This window comes from Schistocerca serialis, chromosome 4, assembly GCF_023864345.2.
Source record: "Schistocerca serialis cubense isolate TAMUIC-IGC-003099 chromosome 4, iqSchSeri2.2, whole genome shotgun sequence".
NCBI classification, from domain to species: Eukaryota; Metazoa; Arthropoda; class Insecta; order Orthoptera; family Acrididae; genus Schistocerca; species Schistocerca serialis.
Window position 1 is genome coordinate 902,555,872 of NC_064641.1, and position 24,160 is coordinate 902,580,031.

At 40.0% G+C, this 24,160-nt stretch overlaps 1 protein-coding gene across 1 annotated transcript in view; it reads left to right on the forward strand.

The window, feature by feature from the left end:
• Positions 1-11,860, forward strand: part of LOC126474838 (arylsulfatase B-like) — a 176,448-nt gene extending 164,588 nt beyond the window's left edge. The window contains exon 9 of the mRNA XM_050102316.1: positions 11,850-11,860. Coding sequence (XP_049958273.1) covers positions 11,850-11,860 — 11 coding nt within the window. The remainder of the gene's footprint in view (positions 1-11,849) is intronic.
• Positions 11,861-24,160: the final 12,300 nt, after the last annotated feature.

Sequence of the window (24,160 nt, forward strand, 5' to 3'; positions counted from 1 at the left end):
GAGCAAGCAGTAAAGGAAACAAAAGAAAAATTCGAAGTAGGGATTAAAATCCATGGAGAAGAAATAAAAACCGATGACATTGTAATTCTGTCAGAGACAGCAAAGGTCATGGAAGAGCAGCTGAACGGAATGGACAGTGTCTTGAAAGGGGGATATAAGATGAGCATCAACAAAAGCAAAACGAGGATAATGGAATGCAGACGAATTAAATCGGGTGGTGCTGCGGGAATTAGATTAGGAAATGAGACACTTAAAGTAGTAAATGAGCTTTTGTTATTTGGGGAGCAAAATAACTGATGTTGGTCGAAGTAGAGAGGATATAAAATTGGCAATGGCAAGGAAAGCGTTTCTGAAGAAGAGACATTTTTTAACATCGAGTATAGATTGAAGTGTCAGGAAGTCGTTTCTGAAAGTGTTTCTATGGAGTGTGGTCATGTATGGAAGTGAAACGTGGACGATAAATGGTTTAGGCAAGTGGAGAATAGAAGCTTTCGAAATGTGGTGCTACAGAAGAATGCTGAAAATTAAATAGGTATATCACATAACTAATGAGGAGTTATTGAATAGGATTCGGGGGAAGAGAAATTTGTGGCCCAACTTGACTAGAAGAAGTGATCGATTGGTAGGGCATATTCTGAGGCATCAAGGGACACCAATTTAGTATTGGAGGGCAGTGTGGAGGTTAAAAATCGTAGAGGGAGACCAAGAGATGAATACACTAAACATATTCAGAAAGATGTAGATTGCAGTAGGAACTGGGAGATGAAGAAGCTTGCAAGGATAGAGTCGCATGGAGAGCTGCATCAAACCAGTCTCAGGACTGAAGACCACAACAACAACAACAACAACAAAAACAGTGCACAGAGGCCGATGTACCTGTTACGATACATCAGCCCCAATTGATAGGGATCTGTGAGTCAACCTGTGTAAACGGAACCCTCATAAGATCACTTTCTTGTCTGTCTATCTGTCTCTACAGAAGTAAAGAACCCATTTTCTCACGAACGCGTGGATATCACGTCGCCCCTTGGCGGTGTTAAATATTTTGATTCTCAGTCAATGCGATCAATAGATACGCCCATTTATGTCACATATTTTTATACTCAAAACTCACTTATAAAAATCTACAGGGTACTTTACGTTCACCAAGAATATGAAATTTGGCAAGAGGCAAGTTCTCACAGTACAAGCAAAGGGAAATATCAGGAATAGTTAACTCCTAATTACATTAGACGAAATAATACTTCTTTTGTCATTTGTTTTTCCGACTTCTGATTAAAACGTTCTCAAAACACTTGGCATCCCTGGGACTGACATCTTAAGAGCATCATTGTCCATAGAGAACAAAAATAGTCGATTTCCTCGACTCCCGCTGCTCGGGGTAGCCTCTCGATCTGAAGCCTCCAGTCACGGTTCGCGCGGCTCCCCCCGTCGGATGTTCGAGTCCTCCCTCCGGCGTGGGTGTGTGTGTCGTCCTTAGCGTAAGTTAGTTTCAGTTAGATTAAGTAGTGTGTAAGCTTAGGGACCGATGACTTCAGCAGTTAGGTCCTATAGGAGCTTACCACAAATTTCCAGTTTCCTCGACTCCCAGAATGGATAAATTATATACAAAATTAATTTTGTAAGGAACTTTCAGTGCATGAATCCTAATCGCACATGACCATTTTTATAACATATCCTTTATGTTATCACGCACAAACTATTTTTCATCAGAAACAATCTTTTTGGAATCGATCAGTTGATCTAAATCAATCTCGGATTTATAGAAAATGCAGCAAATTGAATTGCATTATCCACTAATTTATCACTTTGTGACATAAGAAAAATTGAACTGATTTAAATAATTTAATAAGAGAAGCAGCTGATTCTTGAAGGAGTGAATGTTCGAAGGCAAAAACACAATAAAAAATCAATAGGCTATGTGCGTAAACAGGCAGAATACAGCGCTGCGAACGGCAACGCCTTTGTACAACAAGTGTCTGTCGCAATTGTTAAATCGGTTACTGCTGCTACAATGCCGGGTTATCAAGATTTAAGTGAGTTTAAACGTGGTGCTATAGCCGGCACACTAGCGATGGGAAACAGCATCTCCGAGTTAGGGATGAAGTTGGGATTTTCCCGTACGACCATTTCACGAGTGTACCGTGAATATCGGGAATCCGGTAAAAAAATCAAATTTCCGAGATCGCTGCGGCCGGGAGAAGATCATGCAAGAACGGGATCAACGACGAATGAAGACAACCGATCAACCCTTACGCAAACTGATGCAGATTCAAAGCTGGGCGATCAACAAGTGTCAGAGTGCGAACAATTAAAAAAACTTAATCGATGTGGTCTTCCGGAGAGTAAGGCCCACTCCTGTACCCTTATTGACTGCACGACCTAAAGCTTTCACCTCGCCTGGGCCCGGCAACACCGACGTTGGACTGTTGATGAGTTGCCTGGTCGGACCAGTCTCGTTTCAAATGGTATCGAGCTGATGGATGTGTACTGGTATGGAGACAGCCTCAGGAGTCCATAGAACCTGCATGTCAGCAGGGGACTGTTTCAGCTGGTGGAGGCTCTGTAATGGTGTGAGGCGTCAGTAGTTGGGGTGGTGTGGGATCCCTGATACGTCCAGATACGACTCTGACAGGTGACACGTACATAACCATCCTGTCTGATCACCTGCATCCATTCATATCCATTGTGAATTACGACGGACTTGAGCAATTCCAGCCGGCCGAAGTGGCCGAGCGGTTCTAGGCCTTTCAGTCTGGAACCACGCTGCTGCTACGGTAGCAGGTTCGAATCCTGCCGCGGGCATGGATGTGTGTGATGTCCTTACGTTAGTTAGGTTTAAGTAGTTCTAAGTTCTAGGGGACTGATGACTTCAGATGTTAAGTCCCATAGTGCTCAGAGCCATTTGAACCATTTGAGTGATTCCAGCAGAACAATTCAACACTCCAAACATCCAGAATTGCTACAGAGTGGCTCTAGGAACATTATTCTGAATTTAAACACTTCGGATGGCCTACAGACCCCCCAGGTAAGAACATTATTGAGCATATCTGGGATGACTTGCAACGTGCTGTTCAGAAGAGATCTCCACCCACTCGTACCATTACGGGCTTATGGACAGCCCAGCAGGGTTCATGGTGTCACTTACCTACAACACTACTTCAGACATCAGTCGAGTGCATGCCACGTCGTGTTGCGGCACTTCCGGGTGCTCGCGAGGGCGCTACACGGCAAGTGTACCGGTTTCTTTGGCTCTTTAGTGTATACAGAAGAATGTAAAAGAAAATTTTGCAATTATCAGATGACGATTAGATAAGCTTTCTGAATGTTAAGGGCATTTGTTAATAAAAACACATCAGAAATCATTACACATTCATGGGATATGTCAACCTGGAAAATGCTTTCGGAAGTGTAAAACGGTGCAAGATGTTCTAAATTCTAAGAGATATAGAAATAATCTATGGGGAAAGCTTGATAATTTGTGATACGTACAAGAACCAAGAGGGAACAAAGAATGAAAGACCAAAACTGGATTTACTTGGATTAAAAATGGTAGAAGAATTGATATAGTTTTTCACCCTACTGTTTGATCTATACAACGGTGAATCAATGACGTAAATTTAAGAAAGACTGAAGAACGGTATTAAAATTCAGGGTGGAAGGATATTAATGGCAACATTCTCGAATAGCATTTCTATCCATAGTGAAAGTTGTAAGTGGGCTGCTTCTGTGTTGGCAGCGCTGTGTAGCGCTTTGCATTGTATCTCTGGCTGCGCTTTCTTTGTAAGAGACTCTGTGGCTGGTTGGACTCGTTGTTGGAAGTTAATCGCCAGTAGTGTTGGGCAACTGGAAGTTTGTCGCCAGCAGTGATGGAAGTACAATTGGACAGTTGAAATTAGCTATAAGTTGGCGCAGTAGATAGGCCTTGAAAAACTGAACACAGATCAATCGAGAAAACAGGAAGAAGTTGTGTGGAACTATGAAAAAAAGCAAAATATACAAACTGAATAGTCCATGCCTAAGATAGGTAACATCAAGGACACCCTTAGCTTGGTAGCGCCGTTGTCCCGTGGTTAGCGTGAACAGCTGCGGAACGAGAGGTCCGTAGTTGAAGTCTTCCCTCGAGTAAAAATTTTAATTTCTTTATTTTCGCAAAGTTATGATCTGTCCGTTCGTTCATTGACGTTTCTGTTCACTGTAATAAGTTTAGTGTCTGTGTTTTGCGACCGCACCGCAAAAGCGTACGAACAGCCAGCAGTGATGTATGTTTTATGTGAGAAGTTAGCACTGATGGAGGGTAGAAGCCTGAAGTGTTAGCGTAGGCTAACGATCTGTACATGTTCGACTTGGAGATTGATTGTTATTCATGATTATATACCTTTGTACTAGATATCAATGACGATTTATTTTCATGTTTGAACTGGATGTCACACTATTAAGGTAAAAAATACATTATTTGGTTTGCAGCAAAATCTTTCCTCTGCTAACCATATGCCTATTAGAAGTTAGTGGCTTTAGAAGTTAGAATCTTTTATTTAGCTGGCAGAATTGACGCTCGCTGTATTGCAGTAGTTCGCGTAATGAAGATTTTTGTGAGGTAAGTGCATAATGTTAGGATTTCTTTTTGGTCAGGGCCATTCTTTTGAATTAATTACTTGAGGTCAGGTTGTAATTGTTTTAGCAATCAGATTGGTTGCGCTAGAATATTGTGGGTCAGTGTTGAGATGATAAGAAAAAAGTAAAGAGAAAGTAGGTTCAGTACGTTTAGTTTTTCTCAGCTGTTTCAGGAGTTTCATCTTCTCAGTCATTCTGCAATTTAAGTACAACCATACTCATTTAAGTAAAGAAGTTTCAAAGTTAAGAAGAATTAGAGGACGTACTGAATTGTATGAACAGTCAGATTAACAGAGAATACGGATTGAGTATAAACTGAACAGAGATTAAAGAAAACTGGATTAGCATAAATGTGATTAGCGATAAACTTTACGTCAAAATTGGAGACCTCAAAGTAGACGATGTGTTGGAATTCTGCTACATAGGAGTCAAAATAACACTTGTGTGACAGAACAAGTAGGATATAAAAAGAATATTGGGACAAACAGAGAAGAAATACCAGCCAAAAAAATCTACTATTATCAAACAGCGAGATACAAATTTCTGATAATGTAAATTTGGAGCACAGCATTGTACATCAGTGAATCATGGACTCCATCAAATCAGAAAAGAAGAGAATCGAAGCGTCTGAAGTTGAAAATTTGGTGGACTGACAAGAGAACGAATGAGGAGGGTTGTAAAGTGTCAGGCAAATCGAACACCTTCCATGAAAACCCTGACATAATAGCAAATCCGGCAATATGTCACAAAGCTCCGAATAAATACTGACATTAAATTAACCAAAGTAATACGATCAACGAGTGAGCAAACGGAATACCACAGACTAACACAAGAACACTTAAATGCACGTCATACCTTCCCACCGTGAAACAGACGCCGTTCCGTGGGGAGAAACGAGAACAGAAGCCGATAGCAGAGCCGGCCCTACGATAAGGGAGGACACCCACATCGCCGGCTGATCGCCGGGGGGGTCCACCCCCAGCCCATGTTAAACGATAGAGCCCTCCAGAAGAACAGTATTGACCTTACGATAACACTAACAGGGCCACACCAGCTGCAAGTTTCAGCGTGAGACTATGTAGCAAACATTAAAAACATTGCCCCTCCACGAAAAGTATAACGTTTCTCATTGGATAGACAGAAATTTTTTATTAAAATATTACCTTTTATCAATAGTACAATGTTTTGTGAGTAGAATAAAAATTCCAATGGTAAACTTAACTGCTTTTTCGACGTTATTTTACCAGCTAACTAAAAATAGGAAAGCCTTGAACCCCTTCCACTAAATTTAGTTAGTATTAAGATTCTTTTACAGGGAGTGCAGTGGAGCTGACGCTGAAATCATTAAGTATTTGATTATATCATCGCTAGTCTCACTGAACTCTTCTGAACTCTACATGTCATGTGCGGTCTGGCGTCTCCTTACCAGCAACAGGTCCCACGTTCAAACTAGTCAATTCCCTAAAAAGCACGCTCAGAGCGTCGTTGTGCGAAAGTGGTAGGGAGACACGACTTAGAACAAACAGACAGCACGCAGAATGTTAGAGGGTGTCTACAGAATGAACGAAGAAACGAACAAGAAGAAAGGAACAAGGAGAAGGAACAGGATGACGGTACATTTATTAAGAAATCAGAGTATAATATTGATGGTATTAGAGGAAGCTCCAGAGCGTAAAACCTGTAGGTGAAGACAGAGATTGGAACACATAATAATTGTGGACACAGGGTGCGCGTCCTTACTCATCAGACAGGTGAAAAGACTGACCACTACTAAAGAGAACAATACGACGCATAGATTGCAACGCATCTCTGTAATACAAATGCGTCAACATATCATGTCAATATGGAGGGCCTACATTCTTCAGTACTAATCAAACACTAAAAAGCAACTGTAGTTTATCTCGTGCATTGAGAATTAGCTGGTGTACTACTGCCACAAAGCAACACGTATATCCTTACTCTTCTTCTGATATCAGAAACAGCAGTCTGTTCATGACATTGTCAAGCAGCCTCCTTGTAATTGGCATCCTCTCCTCCAAGTATCTAAAAATCGTGTGCCTCTTGATCTCCATCTTATTTTCGACGGCATCCATGCCTGAGTGGTCAACACGATAGATGCCATGCGGCAGTCCGCGGTTCAATCCCCTGTACCACCAGGGACTTTTTCCTTTCACATCTACATCGATACTTCTAAAGCTACCGTACGCTGCGTGGTGGAGGGTACCCTGTACCATTACTAGTCATTTCCTTTCCTGTCCCACTCGCAAACAGCGCAAGGGAACAACGATTGCCTATATACCTCCGTATGAGCCCTAACTTCTCATATCTTACCTTCGTTTACAGGTGACTCGCTCTTTCCTAAAATTCTTCCAGTAATACGAAGTCAACCACTCGCCTTCCCTACCATAGTTGTCACATATTCGTTCCCGTCACACCCAGATATTTAAACGATTTGACGGTTTCAGGCAGGACACTAGTAATATTCTAACCGAAAATTACAGATTTGTTCTTCCGAATCATCCGCAGTAACTTACATTTTCGACAATTAGAGCTAGCTGTCATTCATCACACCAACTACGACACCTAACTATACACTACGGCATCATGAGAAAACAACCGCAGAATTATGCTCACCCTGTCCGACAAATCATGTATGTATAAAGACAATAACAGCACTCGTATCACAGTTCCCTGGGAGACGATACCCTTGTCTCCGATGAACACTCGCTGTCGAGGACAACAATCTGTGGCCTATTACTTCAGAGCCGTCCACATATTCCTTGTCCGGAGAAGTGAAATGAAGTCCAATAGGCTTCGTGATGGGAGCTTACGAGTTACCTGGATGAGGCGTAGCCGCTCTGAAGTCTGCAAAGCCAACAACGGCCGGGAGAGAGCCGGGCTCACCCAAAGCCTTCTAGACACAAGGCCTACGCACAGCGGCCATATTGGGATGTGACCTCACAAACTGTTGGACACCTTATCTTTAGTCCGCAGTCCTGTTGACGTGTATGTTGTGTTAAAAGTGTGTGCCACGTGCAACTGATATAGATTTCATACAGTATTTGCCTACAGTTCTTCGAAGTATGGGATACAAGTGCTGCGTTCCCTTTTGCTATGGAAATTATAAATCCCAAAAAGGTATGAAAGTGCACTTGTTTCGATTTCAGAAATGAGTGAAGTTGAGAAATCGTTAGATTGCAGCTATTTCCAGACAGGAACTAGTGTCTACGCATCATTCAAGAGTAAGTATATGACAGAAAATTTATAGCCTGTTATTTGTTTCCATTGCACCACATTTGCCAATTGTTTTTAGAAGCAGTTATGTATCATGTACCAGTATAATTTGTTTCTTAACTCTGGACCATTGCGGCGAGGTTAATACGAAGCTGGCTGGAAAATGTCTCTCACATTTGCAACTACTGTCACACAGAATAGTTATATTAATTAGTGTGGCTCGAAAATGTTTAGTATTCCTCACCATTCCTACCAGGTTATGAGTTTCCAGTATTTGGAAGAAGTACAGAATGATTTTGTTCAGTTTTACATATACAGCTACTTGGAAATAATTTCAACTTGAGTAAACAACCTTAGAAAATTGTTTTAATGAATTCAGTGTTCGACAGATTGAGTAGTATATAAAGCGGAATTTCGAGGTAAGTGCATTGTGATTAAATTAACAGCACTCTCTGACAAGAATTTCAGTCAAGGATGTAGGAGAAACAATCTTTTCATGTTTAAGGTTCTAAAGTTCTGGAGGAACAGGGAAACAAAATATTTTTTCTGGTTTTTTGATTTATTAAACATTATGTCAGGGGGTGATCCATTTCGTCGGATGATCTGAGTTTTGTGTGAGGTCAGCAAATTTTGAAGTGGAGAGGAAAATTTACGAAAATAAACAGGGAAACAAATTCTTAAATTCAGTAGGAGCTCCAGCTGCTTTATTTAAAACCGAAAACGTCTGCATATTGCCGATTTTTAACTGCAAGGAAACATAGCTCCTGAGGTAAAGGACAGAATTTAAAACTACAGTTTGTATTGAAGCCTAGAAACGCGTATTTAACGTAAATAGTCAAAATAATCTTGAAATAATATTGGGCAGTTTTGTTCAGTGACTTACGCAATGATATAAATTTCCATACTTTCATTACAAGGCCACGTAGAAGAGGAAAACACGAGAATCTCTATGCGGTCTCAGCTCTAAAACTCGTAAAGTTTGTATAGCTGCAGAGTTCTTAACACGAGCGTCCCGATAGAGACCCGGCCATCAGTATGTGACGTCACACGTGTGTGCGCAGGCCTGTAGTCTAGGTGGTGTTGGCTGACCACACGCCGCTCCATATCGCATCCAAATGACGTCATGTCTTGGTAATGACACGGCGGTCGGTCGGCCCCGACTGGCGCGTCTAACAAGGGAACCTCCTCATCGCACCCCACTCAGATTTAGCTATAAGTTGGCGCAGTAGATAGGCCTTGAAAAACTGAACACAGATCAATCGGGAAAACAGGAAGAAGTTGTGTGGAACTATGAAAAAAAAGCAAAATATACAAACTGAATAGTCCATGCCTAAGATAGGTAACATCAAGGACACCCTTAACTTGGGAGCGCCGTGGTCCCGTGGTTAGCGTGAACAGCTGCGGAACGAGAGGTCCGTAGTTGAAGTCTTCCCTCGAGTAAAAATTTTAATTTCTTTATTTTCGCGAAGTTATGATCTGTCCGTTCGTTCATTGACGTTTCTGTTCACTGTAATAAGTTTAGTGTCTGTGTTTTGCGACCGCACCGCAAAAGCGTACGATTAGTAGACGAAAGGACGTGCCTCTCCAATAGGAACCGAAAACATTTGATCGCAAGGTCATAGGTCAACCGATTCCTCCACAGGAAAACAGGTCTGATATATTCTATACGACACTGGTGACGGCATGTACGTCACATGACAGGAATATGTTGTCGACCCACCTAACTTGCACACTTGGCGAATGGGTAAAAAGATTCTTCTACCTTGCCTGATTTAGGTTTTCTTGTGGATGTGATAATCACTCCCAAAAAAGTGATGAAACATAAGAGTTTGTCACACAAACTGCAACAAATGAATGCAACAGTTTCACAGTCGTACAGTTTTACCTGTGCTCTGTCAAAACATATGTTTTCAACGTTTTCAAATTTTTCCTTGTGTAGACCGTCAAATCCTGCATATGTCCAAGCAAATCTGAACATGTCCTGGAATTTTGGAGAGCGAAATTGATGTGTGAGTGCCTGAACTTTGATAATTGTCTGAAAACAAAAGATTAAAATTTTCACTCGAGGGTAGAGTTGAACCGACAACCTTTCGCTCCACAGGTGCTCACGCTGACCACGAGACCACGGTGCTCCTCAGGTCACATCATCCTTGTTGTTGCCTACCGTCTGCATGGACTACTCAGTTTCTATATTTTGCTTATTTTTTCATAGTTCCACACAACTTCTTCCTGTTTTCTCGATTGATCTGTGTTCAGTTTTTCAAGGCCTATCCACTGTGCCCACTTATAACTAAATCTGAGGGGGGTGAGATGGGGAGATTCCCTTGTAAGCACAAAACAGAGGTGCTAAGAGTCTTCATTCTCCGAGTTTCTTCTCTGACTTTTCTGACAATCAGTGCCATACTGTCCGTATGTATCCGCTTTGTCGTGCTCGTTCTCTTGGTTAATGCGTGAAGCTGATCGTGAATCAGCGCGTGGACACTGCGGAAGCAGTGGCACGTTGTGTGCTCGTGTTTTCATCGTAGAATTCGTTTCGTTTCGTGTCCGTTCGAAATTTTCTTGTAAAATTCTGTCAAAACGGCCGAAAACAGTTTCGCTAAAGAACTAAAATATTTTTCAGCACACGTGGCGGTCATGGAGTGACATTCGTGGTAATTTCGGTGTCTCTCTGTTTCGTGTCTACAAATAAACTGCCGAAGTACCTGAAATGAAGTACTTGTCTCGTGAACAGACGTTGTACGTGACTCTTGACTCTGGCCATCGCCGACTGTGTAAACAAGCAGTCGGCGTTTTGCTTACGCGGGGACAGTTGTGCCACGCCGCGTTCCCTGGCGGCGCCTCAGCTGAGGGGACGCTGCTAAGCTGCACCGTCGTTACTGGGCGCACTCCATGCGCCACCACCACGTCAACAGCGGCCTCACAAAGAGGTAGACAAGGACTACAAAAACTCAACACCATGGGTTCCTACAGACCAAGGACTTGCACAATGGATCATTAGTAATTAGAAGATTCGTAACATCCTAGAATGGGAAAATTAATCACGATAACATACAGTATGTTTCAAACATAACAGCAATCATAAAAACGCCCTAGAAGAGACCAGCAAAAATTAGATGTGTGGAGGAGCGAATGGAAGGGCACATTTATAAGATACGCTGCGGAACTTGGAAACTACGACCCATAAATTAGCTTTTATTTCTTTCTGGATAATTTAATTTGAATGAGATTGTTTTTGAGTAGGGTTGAAGTTGTTTATTTTGTAAATTATTGGCAATTTTGCTATCAAGAACTATGATCGTACGTAGTAATTCACTAGCAACATGTTAATCACTTTCTCACTAATGTGGAGGCAACATTATTGATTCTTATCCGTTATCTTCGTGCTTCGTTTTATCATCGTGGCTAGCGGAATATGACGCACAGCGCAACAAGTTTACATGTTGTTCGAATATGGGTCAGCGTCAATTTTTTTTTCATTTAATTTAACTGAGTAGTAGAAAGTTTCGTATGTTCCGAAGTTGCAAGCTCTGTACGCTTGACTACGAACCGACAACAATACCATACCACATCCAGCAAAACGTATATCCAACTTAAATGGAAGTAATGTTCAGTCTATACTATCGTCTGCAAACAAATACTGAAGAGTATAAATTCTCTTCTATTTAATGATCGATAATATCCTGACAACGGTGGACTGAGTACATCGGATCAAGCTCTGCTAGTCTAATCTATTAGTATATAAAAGGGCCGTGTTAAGCGTGATCAACAAATGATGTCCTTCCGCTACGGAAGATAAAATTGGTTCAAAATGGGGCGTCAGATGACAAGGCTATTGAAGTAACTTTGCGATTTCGAAACCTACAACTGGAAAGAGGAAAAAGGAACACAGGATTTCAGGAATTTAACATTAGAGACTACCTACATATTATCCAAGGTCGTCTACTTCACATGACTAGAAATCTGATGAATTAGCACTGTACAATATAAATGTGTTCTTGCAGCTATCCACTAAGACCGGCCGGAGTGGCCGAGGGGTTCTAGGCGCTACAGTCTGGAACCGCGCGACTGCTACGGTCGCAGGTTCGAATCCTGCCTCGGGCATGGATGTGTGTGATGTCCTTAGGTTAGTTAGGTTTAAGCACTTCTGAGTTATAGGGGACTGATGACCTCAGAAGTTAAGTCCCATAGTGCTCACAGCCAGTTGAACCAGCTATCCACTAATAATCTAGTAAATATATTCTAAAATCTTTAAAATATGAATGAAAAATAAAATAAGTTATTTCAGATTTCTCTCATTTACTGATCTTGATGAAGTAATCAAACAAATTCTCAAAATCAGTTATTAACAAAGTTAATATTTACTAATCTCTCTCTCTCTCTCTCTCTCTCTCTCTCTCTCTCATCATTTTAGAGTTATTTATTTTTGTTACAATAAATAACTAAATATTTTCACAATTTTTTAGAAGAAACGTTTTCTTCGTGTCACTTAAAATGTTTTTGTTTGAAGAGTAGGACCTCTCTTCTTCATACTGTCACGAGACCGTACCGAAAAGATACCACATCACTTTCAACCCACCGAGGTGATGAAAGTCATGGAAAAAGAATATGCACGTACACATAATGGATTAGTATTGCGCGTACACGAGGTATAAAAGGGCAGTACATTGTTGGAGGTGTCATTTGTATTCAGGTGATTCATGTCAAAAGGTTTCCGACGTGATTATGGACACACGGCTGAAATTAACAGATTTTGAACGTGAAGTGGAAGTTGGAGATTGACGCACTGCACACTGCATTCCGGAAATCGTTACGGAATTAAATGTTACGAGAGCCACAGTGTCAAGGGTTTGCCGAGAATACCATTTTTCAGACATTACCTCTCACCATCGACAACACGGTGACCGACAGCCTTCACTTGACGACCGAGAGCAAAGACTTTCGCGTAGAATTGTCAGTGCAAACAGAGAAGAAACACTGCGTCAGATAACCGGAGAAGTCAACGTGGGACTTAGGACGAACGTATCCGTTACGGCAATGTAGCGAAATTTGGCATTAACTGGATATGGCAGCAGACGACCGACACGAGACCTTTTGCTAACAACACGGCGTCACTTGCAGGGCCTCTCGTGGGCTAGTCACCACATCGGTTGGACCCTAGACGACGGGAAAACAGTTACCTGGGCAGAAGAGTCACAGTTTCAGCTGATAAGAGCAGATGGTAGTGTTCGAGTATGGCGCAGACCCCACGAAGTCATGGAAACAAGTTGCCAATAAGCCACTGTACAAGCTGGTGGTGGCTCCATAATGGTGTGGGCTGTCTTTATATAGAATGGACTGGGTACTCTGTTACGATGAATGGATCTTCAGCAACAGGAAATTGTTATGTTCGGCTACATGGAGACCAAGCCATTCACTGACTTAATGATACGCCGTATCACAAGGCCATAATTGGTCGCGACTGGTTTGAAGATCATTTTGAACAATTCGGACGAATGATTAGGCAACCGAGATATCGCCCGACATGAAATTATTGGATACAATCGAGAAGTCAGTTCGTTCCTGTACCGCTAACATTTTCGCTATTATGGGCGTCTACAGAGGCACCAATGCATGGTGTTGCTGCTCTACGCCAGACGAAAGGAGGTGACAAACATTTGGACGTATCGCATGAGCTTTGTCACCTCAGTGTATAGAGCTGCTTCGTTCCATGTTCCCGATCTCGTGATGACTGACTCTGTGGGTAAAGAGTATCATCTATCACCTACATCTCCATCTAAATACATACTCCGCAATCCACCATACGGTGCGTGGTAGAGGGTACCTCGTACCACAACTAGCATCTTCTCTCCCTGTTCCACTCCCAAACAGAACGAGGAAAAAATGACTGCCTATATGCCTCTGTACGAGACCTAATCTCTCTTATCTTATCTTTGTGGTCTTTCCGCGAAATGTAAGTTGGCTGCAGTAAAATTGTACTGCAGTCAGCCTCAAATGCTAGTTCTCTAAATTTCCTCAGTAGCGATTCACGAAAAGAACGCCTCCTTTCCTCTAGAGACTCCCACCCGAGTTCCTCAAGCATTCCCGTAACACTGGCGTGATGATCAAACCTACCAGTTACAAATCTAGCAGCCCGCCTCTGAATTGCCTCTATGTCCTCCCTCAATCCGACCAGATAGGGGTCCCAAACGCTCGAGCAGTACTCCACAATAGGTCGTATTAGTGTTTTATAAGCGGTCTCCTTTACGGATGAACCACATCTTCCCAAAATTCTACCAATGAACCGAAGACGACTATCCGCCTTCCCCACAACTGCCATTACATGCTTGTCCCACTTCATATCGCACTGCAATGTTACGCCCAAATATTTAATAGATGTGACTGTTGCATGGGGGCTTAATTATTTATAATATGAAATGCAAATAGTTTTAAATTTTAGTAGCTGTCTCTCCGATTACGAAGTCTCGTAAACGGTTGGCCCTGACTAGTATTTGTGCGCAATCTTACTGCATAGAACAACAAGAAAGAATGAAGGAAAATTTCATTTAACACAATTAATTAATTAAGTCCCCAGCAACTATAAAACCTACGAAACCAAAACACAAGTGTAATTGTTCTGTGTGTGGAAGTGTGATTCAACGTACACATCTGGCACGGTTCTTCGTCAATAAGACAAGATATTTTGAACACCATTTATACTGAAGCAATTAAAAAAAATAGAAATACTATAATTACGTAAGGAAACCAGAATTACACTCTAAAACAAGAACACAAGCCAGATGCTTTGTTGACTGAACCTGTAATGACGCATTATTTAAGATACTGAAATAATAAAAAAAGGGAATTTTTTTACCTTCATATATATTGACGAAAAGCACTCTGATCATTACAATATCTCCACTCGAACAACATCTACTGTCTAGCCCATCAAACAACTGCATAAAACATGGCCTCAAATAGTACAGCTATCAATATCCTCTCAGCAAGATCTGCACAAGCACTCACTACGACGACATCTCAACAACGACATGACTCCTACTACTTCACAACAAGCACTGATTACTGCCACATCTCGACAAGCACTGCCAGTGGAGGCGGCGGAATAAAACTCTTTGGCGCAATCTCTGGCGCTGTGGCTCAGTGTAGCCACATTTCATATGCCCTTCCTCCACGGGCCAGAATTTGATGGTATTTTTGCCAGCATTGGTGGTGAAAATACCACAAAATTCGTCCACAAAAATACAGACAAAAATGAAAGATAATATTAATACGTAAATATCACATAATTAGATAAAACTTTGGCTTTGCACTGACCTTTCAATAACCTAATATATAAAATACAATAAGCAATACAAATTGTTTTATACATGTGACTTTACATAATAGTTTACACAATACACAAAAAATCAGTTCATACAAATGTTCACACAAAATGCTTTCAATGATTCAAAAAACAAGTAGTTGATAGTTCCAGCAGTAGCATCCAGTAATGGTCAACAGGTGCAAACAGCAAGAAGTAACATCATTTCAGTAGAAACAGTTCCAACAGTTGCCCCCAGCAATGTTGAGTAGATACAGACACCGACAAGTGACATCATTTCAATAGAAGCAGTTCCATCAGTTGCACCCAGCAATGTTGAACAGGTGCAGACACCAACAAGTGACATTATGTCAGTAGAAGCAGTTCCATTAGTGACACCCAGCAATGTTGAACAGGTGCAGACACCAACAAGTGACATCATTTAGCAGAAGCAGTTCCATTAGTGACACCCAGCAATGTTGAACAAGTGCAGACACCAACAAGTGACATCTTTTCAGTAGAAGCAGTCCATCAGTGGCATCCAGCATTGTTGAACAGGTGCAGACACCAACAAGTGACATTATCTCAGTAGAAGCAGTCCATCAGTGGCACCCAGTAATGTTAAGTAGGTGCAGACACCAATAAGTGACTTCATTTCAGTAGAAGCAGTTCCACCTGTGGCACCCAGCATTGTTGAACAGGTGCAGACACCAACAAGTGACATTATCTCAGTAGAAGCAGTCCATCAGTGGCACCCAGCAATGTTGAACAGGTGCAGACAGCAACAAGTGACATCATTTCAGTATAAGCAGTTCCATTAGTGGCACCCAGCAATGTTGAACAGGTGCAGACAGCAACAAGTGACAACATTTCAATAGAAGCAGTTCCACTAGTGACACCCAGTAATGTTGAACAGGTGCAGACAGCAGTCCATAATATTCACTATCACTAATCACACTGTTCATCAGAGTTTATCAGCAGAAATTAAACATGTCCTAGTGGCACCAATCTTGTAGAAAAAGTGCAAGTAACAGACCATAATATTCACTATCACTAATCATACAGTTCATCAGAGTTTATCAGCAGAAATTAAACATGTCCTAGTGGCACCAATCATGTAGAAAAGGTGCAAGTAACGGTCCATAATATTCACTGTCACTAATCACACAGTTCATCAGCAGAAATTAAACATTTCTAAGTGTCACACATCAATGTTGAACAGGTGCAGGTGACAACAACAGTTTGAATGCACACACAATTGCTTTTACAAAATTATTATCAATGCTCTTACACTAAACATACAAATTATAATAAACACACAAATGATATCAGATAATTGTCATATTACTATTACAAATACACAAATATCAGTAAACCTATAATATTTATGGGTGTCAGTGCAAGCCACAACAAACAAGTAAAATAATATTTAGGAGATAGGTCGGTACCAATTATCTAAGATTAGGAAGGGAAAACACACAAAACACACTCACTCATCTTTCATCCACATTAGTGCTACTGTGTAATTGAATAGTGTTAACTGTGTGAATGCAATTCTGTCAAAATTTGATGTTCATCATGTGTATCAAGTAGTAGTGGCAGCAATGTATAACAGTCAATAATAGTTAGTCAACGTCATAGTCATCATGTCAAGACCAATGTTTGCCAAGCCAAATCAAAATGTATGGTTGCTGAACAACTGTCAGTGTACCAAGATATGCAAATACTTCCTTTCTCCAAAAAAAAAAAAAAAGTATATACTGCTTAGTGATTTAACAAAGTGTGTGTGTAGACAATCTTCCTTCCACTTGAGTGTTCTAGTCTGCCATCTTCATCCTCCTTGTTCCTTATAAACCAACAAAAAAAAATATGCTCCTCACTTACTTTACCTCTTATCCACCAAAACTCCAATAATCATCAGCATCATAATACCTCTTACGTCGATACATATAAATCTTATCATCAATATCATTTACCTTACCCCTTCTCCACCAAAACTCCAATAATCATCAACTTCACATAATCTCAATACTTCAGTAATACCTCTTCAATACGTCGATACATATAAACCTTATTGCCAATATCATTTCACTTCCATAACAACTCTTTCCTCTAGTCAGTCTCCTCGAACAAGTACAGATAAAATCCTAATGCAAACTTCAATTCATCATCCCATGCAATCTGAAGACACAATGTCCACACACAACCTTTGTGTAATCCATCTGACCCAAGTCTTCTACTCATTATGAATCATAAAATACATTTTGGTTACCTTGTCCATCATTAAATAAAAGAAATGCATACATGACCTCTAACAGCCTTTAGTTCGAATAACTTTCTGTAAGTAAGTAAGAGTTCAGAGTGTGAATGATAGTAATATTTCACAGTGTGTACACCACTTCAAAAATTATGGCAAACAGAAGCAAACATGTGGAGTATTTCTTGTGTCAAGTGTCACTTGCTATTTCAATTGCTTACGAAGAATGCAGCATAATGACTGTCAATGGTCTAACCCTAGTGTTGGTATGTCATGTCGTTAGCTTCCTTCCTATTAGCATAAATTTATACAGCTTCCATAAAACCTCCAGCTCATGTAACTTCTATGAAGTTTCTTGTACTAATGTCGTTCGTCGAATTATAGCAGTTCATTTTCTTATCTTAAAAATATAAGGCACTGAGCGTAAGCAAAACATGCAATAGCGAGTAAATATACCAGTGGAGAGCAGAATGTCAACAAGTGGATGCAGCACAATCCCTACAACGAGGCTCTGCCAAGCGAACAATCTATAATTAATACCTTAGTGTGACCCAAACTCTATGTTTGTACCCAGTATATCAGCATTTCTATATACCAAATTAAAGAATAGTTATGACAACAAAACAGAAATGTGTAAATATGCAATCCATACGCAAAGCGGCAAATATATATCTTACATAATAAACAGGTCATTAGCATCATATCAGCATAAGCAAATAAATGTTCATATGTAATCTTAATAAGTAAACATGAAGGCGCAAGCAGATAAATCACAAAGTATAACTTACATACATAACCATATCAGCACAATTAATCAGGTGACAATTATAATTTAAATAAATAAGCACAGCAGGCACATAATAAAAAAATATGACGTCAGTGAAAAAGCAGTGCAGCCAAGCGATGCATAATATACATAAGTAACAACCCTGTTCATTAATCAATCATTGTCAAAATCAGTAAACATAAAGTATAAATCACGTAATCGCGAGCAGCAAATTACGTCTAAAGTACGTACCTAAGTGGAAATATGTTACCTGAAAAATAAACTCAATTAATAGTTACCTTTTTAGTTTATTAGTTTCTTCTTCGAAATTACATTCTTCCTGAAATTTTCTCGAGAGCAAGTCGTCTTAACGTCGGACACGCACAGAATTTACCTGAAGTTCTTAAATATTTTATAGAACCGTATCCTGAAAAATACTGAACGTTAATAACATAATTCATCAAGTCACTATAACTTTATACTGAATTTAATCGGAGAAATTAGACTGTGTATTTGTTTACGGCTGTCAGTGCATTCGCACTGAGCGCTCGATCAGCTGTAGGCGCGTGACGTAGGAAGTAATTGTTTGGGGTCAACGACTGCCTTGTGCGGCGCGCAGACTTGACTGTTGCTTTGAGTATGTGCCGCCGCCGGAACACGGCGCGGTATCCTTGCATTCTCCGTGTCTTTACGTATAACTGTTGATGTCTCAAAAGTATGTCATTCCACAAAAATTTTAACGTTTGATATATGATGTAATCCTTTAGAGCGTCGAGATTTGAGAGTTTCTACTTTGACAGTGTTATCATGAATAATTTTGCGAACTCTGTATGGACCGTTATAAAGCAGAAAAAATTTGCGACACAAGCCTTTTCCTTTGTGAGACAAACGGTGAGACTTAATTAACACCTTTTGACCAACTGACAAGCTTTTTAAACGACCAGGCTGCTAAGCTGATTTCTTTCTTCTAGCAGCCGTAAATGCAATATTTTGTAGAGCCAGGTTGACATCTTCAGAATGCCGCAGTTTCCGTGTAGGCGGAAAAGGAACGATTTCAGAAATGCGATTTGTCAGTGCTTTGTTTTTTAATATCAGTATAGGCGGTAAAGAAGTTGAATCATTAGGGAGTTTGTTCAGAATGTTTTGAAAAATATGAAGATACTGATCCCACGTTCTGTGATTCTGATGACAATAAAGTCGACACAATTTATTGATTTCCTTCATCCATCTCTCTGAAGCGTTAGATTGAGGGTGAAAAAGTGAAATGAAAATTGGTTGAATCTTACAACGCCGTAGAGTACGAAGCCAAATTTTAGAGCAAAACTGTGATCCATTATCTGATATAACCTTACCAACATGACCCACTTCTTTAAGAAAATATTTGATGAAAGCGTTAGATACTGAACGAGCTGTTGCTTTGCGTATAGGTGTAAAACACACATATTTTGATGTCAATTCCACTGCTACCAAAATGTACGTAAAACCATTAGTAGAACGAACCACTGGACCGAACAAATCGACTGCAGCCATGTCCTTTAATTTCGCTGGAATGATAGGAAACAACGGTGCTCTGTGAGAAATAGTTGGCGGCTTAGCCTTTTGACATAATTTGCATTTGGCAAGAGCAGATCGAATATGTTTTTCCATATTACTGAAGTAGCAATTTTCTCGTAATTTATGAAAACATTTTCTGGGACCAAAGTGTGCCTAACTGAAATGTGTGTACCAAATCAATTTATTAACCCACTCATCAGGAATACAATCTAACCAAACAGAGTTGTCGACCGATTTTCGTTTAAAAAGAATATCATTGCGAACTAGATAATACTGTGTGATCGCTACGCTTTCCTTTCTCCTCCACTTCTCCTTAATGTCCTTCCAGATTGGATCCTTATTTTGCTCCTTAGCGATGTCCTGGAGCGAAGACGAAATAAAATTCTCAAACGCAACACCTTGAATATACATCAAACAATAATTGTTTTCTTTACAGTCCTCTTCAGCACTTTCTTTCAAACCCATAGGTGCACGTGATAAAGCATCAGCAATAATATTTGAAGAACCCTGTATGTAAACAATACTAAAATCAAATTCCTGTAGGTACAGCGCCCATCGTGACAATCTGCCATGAGTTAATTTTGTTGACATAAGAAATTCCAGAGCTCGATGATCGGTGTAAACCTTAGTATGTCTGCCAAACAAAAATGTCCGAAATTTTGTGAAAGCCCATACAACAGCCAAAGCCTCAAGTTCCGTAATCGAATAATTCTTTTCTGATTTAGAGAGAACACGACTTCCAAATGCAATAGTCTTCTGTACTACAACGACGTTTCTTCTATCTCTTGAAATAAATGTGCACCTAGACCTTTGTATGATGAGTCCGTCGCCAAACAAAAATCTTTAGATAAATCCGGATGTGAAAGAAGTGGAGCAGCAACTAAAGCAACACGAAGTTGTTCAAATTCTGACTGAGCTTCCTCATCTCAACACCAATTAGAATTCTTTCCAGATAGTTCACATAAACGAGGTGTGGCCAAATTGTCCAATCTAACAAAGCGTCTAAGAAAATTACAGACACCAATTAAACTACGAACATCACGTTTTGTGGCAGGAACAGCATAATTACGAATAGCGTCTAGTTTCTCTGGTTCAGGAAGAATACCTTCTGTAGAAATAATGTGACCGAGAAATTTCACCTGAGAACGACCAAATTCAGATTTTTCCAAGTTCACTGTAATGCCAACTCTTGCAAAGATACGTAATAATGAATCCAAAATTTTGTTGTGTTCACTCCAAGAATGTTTAGCAATAAGAATATCGTCAACATATGAAGTAATATTGTCACGAAGATAAACAGGTAAGATTTCGTTTAAACTACGAATGAATGCTGCAGAAGATATAGTAAGTCCAAACGGTAATTTCCGAAATCACTTTTGGGTAAAATAGTCATATCCGGTTACTTTGTACCGACTTTCTAGATAGATTGATAGTTGAAGAGCTATTCTGATAGATGCAAAGAATAGTAAAAGAGTAGGCAGCGGTGCAGAAAACTAAAAGGGAAATAGCACCACTACAGCTCGGGGCCCTATGCACGCTACGGCACATATTCACTTACTGTAGAATCCCCTGAGGACATTAATAGCCGCACATAATTTCTAGTTTGTGCCTTAGTGGCCAATTTGGTGGAAGTGCGTACGTCAATTGATCTAACCATGAACATGGATGTATGTCATTCTTAGAATTGCGAAAGATCTTAAATTTCCGAACAGTTAAAAAGTGTTTATAGTCAAAGTTTTCTCCTTGTGGCGACAAAGACCTACCTCGTCTGTCCCAGTCCGAATGTCGATTATTGTCAAGTTCGCGCGCCTGGCGCTTTCTTGTTGCATCCCGTAAATGAAATAAATTATTTTCTTCAAAGTCCTCTGCTATCTGTGATTCTAAATTTCTTCTGCTGTCTTTTCCTACGATTTCGCCTTCAATTAGTTTGACTTGCTTTCGTAATGCCTCAACTTCCCTTTTAACGCGTTCATTAAATTTTCCCTGATTTTCAACATGTTTATTTATGTTCTGATACTCTTTGGTTTCTGCAAATGGCAATGGTGCTGTATCATCTGAATCTCTGTCCCCATTTAAACTAAGACTTGTCAGTTTATCTGAAATCTCCTCAACTCTTTCCGATAAATCACCTATTTGTTCTTTCTGTTTATTTACGTCTTCCGTAAGTGTCGCGACTCGGGTTTCGGTATTAACACATTTGGTAGTTAACTGTTCATATTGTTGTGTTAGGTTATTTATTCTGTCATTTGGTACGGATTCCTCGATTCTCTCAAATATTTCTTCCTTATCGTGTGCACGTTGTAAATTTAACTCAGAAAAAATCTGTACTATCACACGATCTCTTTCCTCCTGTTCTCTATCCTGTTCCTTTTGTCTGATTTCTATTGAAATTAATCTATTATTGTGAGCATTCAAAATCGGTTGTACTGCTTCTCTAATTTCTTTCTTTAATTCATCTTTCATGTTTTTGAAACATGTCCCTGTTCGTGAGCCTAACTGTGTTTCCATTGTTTCCATCTCGGTTTTACTTGTTCCTATTTGTGAGCCTAACTGTGTTGCCATTGCTTTCATCTTGGTTTTAATTGTTCCTATATCTGTTTTAATTGTTCCTATTTCTGTTTTAATTGTTCCTATTTGTGATCCCACTGTTTTTAATTCAGATCCCAAATTTAATATTGCGCCCATTAACTGCTCCATATTAACTGGTTCAAAATTCTTTTCGCCCCTAATATTTCCCGCAAAACCAGCATCCTTCGACATAGCTGTGAAGCTATCTGTATTCGATACTATTCCAGAATCTTCTGTCATTAATCTCGAATTCTGAAAATTTTTTGATTGTGAAAAATTTTGAATTGGTTCTGGACTATTTTCCCGACTTATTAAATTGTTTCCCACTTCATTATTCATCATCCTGTTCTCCTGTGTTGGCGAGTTCGCCATGTCAACAATTTCGTTATTCTGACTATTCATCATTTTTGCCTTTTTAATAGATCGCGTAATCATTTACAAAACATACAAAATTCGTCACTATACGAAAATTACTCACAATGAGACTTTATCTCCAACAATACCATTCACAAGAAATGCTTCCCCACAAACACGATTAACGAACAATTGAAATCTTCCTAACTGCACAAAATTGTCAAACCCGTATACAAGACAACAAAAATTAAATTCTGCAAAAAATACCATTAGAAGAATGACAATTGCCAAATTTAAACATGCAATATAGAATGCAATTACTAAACTACAAATTACTTCAACAATACTACTACTGTCTGCTATTTTTACAATCAGAAGAATTCCAAGGGACGATCCGAAGCAGCGGTCGCCACGTGCATGGGGGCTTAATTATTTATAATATGAAATGCAAATACTTTTAAATTTTAGTAGCTGTCTGTCCGATTACGAAGTCTCGTAAACGGTTGGCCCTGACTAGTATTTGTACGCAATCCGACTGCATAGAACAACAACAAAGAATGAAGGAAAATTTCCGTTAACACAATTAATTAATTAAGTCCCCAGCAACTATAAAACCTACGAAACCAAAACACAAGTGTAATTGTTCTGTGTGTGGAAGTGTGATTCAACGTACACATCTGGCACGGTTCTTCGTCAATAAGACAAGATATTTTGAACACCATTTATACTGAAGCAATTAAAAAAAAATAGAAAAACTATAATTGCGTAAGGAAACCAGAATTACACTCTAAAACAAGAACACAAGCTAGATGCTTTGTTGACTGAACCTGTAATGACGCATTATTTAAGACACTGAAATAATAAAAAAAGGGAATTTTTTTACCTTCATATATATTGACGAAAAGCACTCTGATCATTACAATATCTCCAGTCGAACAACATCTGCTGTCTAGCCCATCAAACAATTGCATAAAACGTGGCCTCAAATAGTACAGCTATCAATATCCTCTCAGCAAGATCTGCACAAGCACTCACTACGACGACATCTCAACAACGACATGACTCCTACTACTTCACAACAAGCACTGATTACTGCCACATCTCGACATGCACTGCCAGTGGAGGCGGCGGAATAAAACTCTTTGGCGCAATCTCTGGCGCTGTGGCTCAGTGTAGCCACCTTTCACTGTGTCAAGCGCTACACAACTAGTGGAGTATTCAAACATTACGGGATTCTTTGTCCTATTCATCTGAATTAATTTACATTTACCTATATTTAGAGTTAGCTGCCATTATTTACACCAATCACAAATCCTGTCCAAGTCATCTTGTATCCTCCTACAGTCACTCAACGACGACACCTTCCATTACACCATAGCGTCATCAGCAAACAGCCGCACATTGCTATCCACCATATCCAAAAGATCATTTATGTAGATAGAAAACAACAGCGGACCTACCACAATTCCCTGGGGCACTCGAGATGATGCCCTCACCTCCGATGAACACTCAACAT